Source organism: Temnothorax curvispinosus, unplaced genomic scaffold (genome assembly GCF_003070985.1).
Source record: "Temnothorax curvispinosus isolate PA1 unplaced genomic scaffold, ASM307098v1 QBEX01001332.1, whole genome shotgun sequence".
Classification (NCBI taxonomy): Eukaryota; Metazoa; Arthropoda; class Insecta; order Hymenoptera; family Formicidae; genus Temnothorax; species Temnothorax curvispinosus.
Window position 1 is genome coordinate 1 of NW_020211112.1, and position 2,008 is coordinate 2,008.

The 2,008-nt window shown below is 55.9% G+C and overlaps 1 protein-coding gene across 4 annotated transcripts; it reads right to left on the reverse strand.

Moving 5' to 3' along the window:
• Positions 1-6: 6 nt before the first annotated feature.
• LOC112462607 (RNA-binding protein Rsf1) lies at positions 7-1,760 on the reverse strand. 4 transcript variants are annotated; one of them, XM_025028499.1, is made up of 2 exons: positions 1,570-1,760; positions 7-762 (listed from the first exon to the last, which is right to left on the reverse strand). In XM_025028499.1, exon 2 carries the CDS (start codon positions 756-758, stop codon positions 165-167), a length of 594 nt encoding a protein of 197 aa, XP_024884267.1. In that variant the 5' UTR covers positions 759-762; positions 1,570-1,760; the 3' UTR covers positions 7-164. The 4 variants fall into 4 exon arrangements, with proteins under 4 accessions (XP_024884267.1, XP_024884260.1, XP_024884278.1 ...); XM_025028492.1 differs by having other exon boundaries at positions 7-765; XM_025028510.1 differs by lacking the exon at positions 1,570-1,760 and adding an exon at positions 843-1,215.
• Between the last annotated feature and the right edge of the window lie 248 nt (positions 1,761-2,008).

Here is a 2,008-nt window from a genome sequence, read left to right on the forward strand (position 1 = left end):
CAATACATCACGAGATGTACTCTCAATAGAAATCTATCAGAATGATAATCTAATCAAATTCTGATCGTATATACTTTTCCCATAAATTGTTTACGTTTTTGAGCTAACAAGCTTGAGCTAATTAAACGTGACACGAGTTGAATATCAATTTTAGATGGGTATCGTCAATACCTGCCACGGCCGGCGGGAGAGCGGCTTCGATACCTCGCTGTGCTCGTATCCTTCCCGGTGTAGTAGTCGGCGCCAGTGTCCCCGCTACTACCACCGTAGGCATCCTGCGTATATCCATCTCGCGTAACATACCCGCTGCTGCGATTGAACATATAGTCTTCTCCGTAACGACCTCTGCCCCTACTTGCGCCACCCCTGCCTGTATAATAGCTGCCTCCGTAATCGCCGTAAGTACTGCCTCTGTAACCCCCGGTAGTGCCGCCCCGTGAACCGAAGTCCCTACCGCCAGACCCGCGACTTCCTCTGAAACCGCCCGCGCCACCGCCCCTGCCGCCGCCGCGGCCCCTACCCCGAGATATCTCCACTCTCAACTTCGCACCCATTATCTCCATGCCGTTCATGTTGCAGCAGGCCAATTCGGCCTCGTTCATGTTGAAGAACTCGATGAAAGCGAAGCCCGGCGGATTAAACGCTACCCACACCTTATTCAGCTTGCCGTACTTCTCAAACTCCATCTGCAGATCTTCCTTTTTGATGCTCTCGTTCAACCCGCCCACGTACACGCGCGTATATCCTTCCGGTGTCATCTTGCTGCTAAAAATACAGGACAATTAGTCGCGTGAATAAACTTTCGTCTTTCAAACGAGGCGGAACAATTTCTAAATGTATACCTTTGGAAATTGTTCAGCCAACGAGTGCTTTCAATCTGACTGATTACAATTTTTATACTCGTTAAAATTAATTGATGCACGCATTTGTAGCAATTACATTTATTCAAACGAATAAAGGACGCGCGCGGACCAAAGTTATTGCTTTCACGCCAAATGGAGTAACAAGTCGCCGAGCTCTCGGACAAGCGGAACCGGATAGGAACAATCAAGAATACGTAATTGTGTTCGTAACGTGCGGCTCTTTGTGCGGCCACGGGCGAATCGTTCTTTGTCTCCGTAACAATACAAACGCGCTAATTTTCTCAACAAAGGGACACTCGAGACATATCGGAGAAGGTATCTGCGTCGCGCGCGCGCGCGCGCGGTTTTCACGCGCGAGTCGCGCGATCCCGTCGGGAGGACGGTGCGTGGCAAATAGTACGCGGTCACAACAACGCAGCCATGGCGGGGTATTTTCGTTCTCGGCGGCGAGAGACGCGCGGCGCGGCGCCCCGCGTCCTCGCGTTCGCCGCCGCGCGGGTGTCCGGGAATCGGCGGGATCGGCTCGCGAGCGTCGCGGGGGCGAAAAAAAGACACCGCGGGACGTCGCGAGACGCGGAGGAGACGCCGAAAATCCGACAGATCGTCGGACCGGGGATGGGACAAACGAGAGCGACGGGACGAGTTTACGCGCCAACGGGTTCGAAAGCCCCGTCCCCGGTCGCGCCGTCCGCGGTGGTTTACTCACTCGTCGGCCTCGTCGCCGCTGGTCTCTCGGGAGGCTTCTCTCTCGTCGCCGATCGGCGTTGATCGCCGCGGTGACCGCCGGGGGAGACGGGTAGAGATGGACGACGTGTGTCTCGGTCGTAGGAACGTGCACGCCGTGTGCGACCGCGCAATCGATAGGAGCGGATCCACCGGGGTTCACAGCGCACAGAGAACCATGTCGGTCGCAATCGCGGCCTCAAACCCAGACGCCGAGGGTCCTCGCCGCGCGCCGCGCGCGCTTGCCGCCACGGCCCGGCGACGGCCGCGGCGGCGAGTCGGTAGAGCGGAAATCGCGGTAACCGGCGCGGAAACCGTCGGCTAAGCTGCTTTGCCGGTATACTGTGTCGTTACTCGCACGTCTCGCACAGTCATGACTAGATATTTTCGTACGTCGTGCCTATAGAAAAAAAAAAAGTACA

Bases quoted from the DNA above. Each gene is read 5' to 3' on its own strand.
- LOC112462607 (XM_025028499.1), bottom strand. From the start codon at position 758: ATGACACCGGAAGGATATACGCGCGTGTACGTGGGCGGGTTGAACGAG.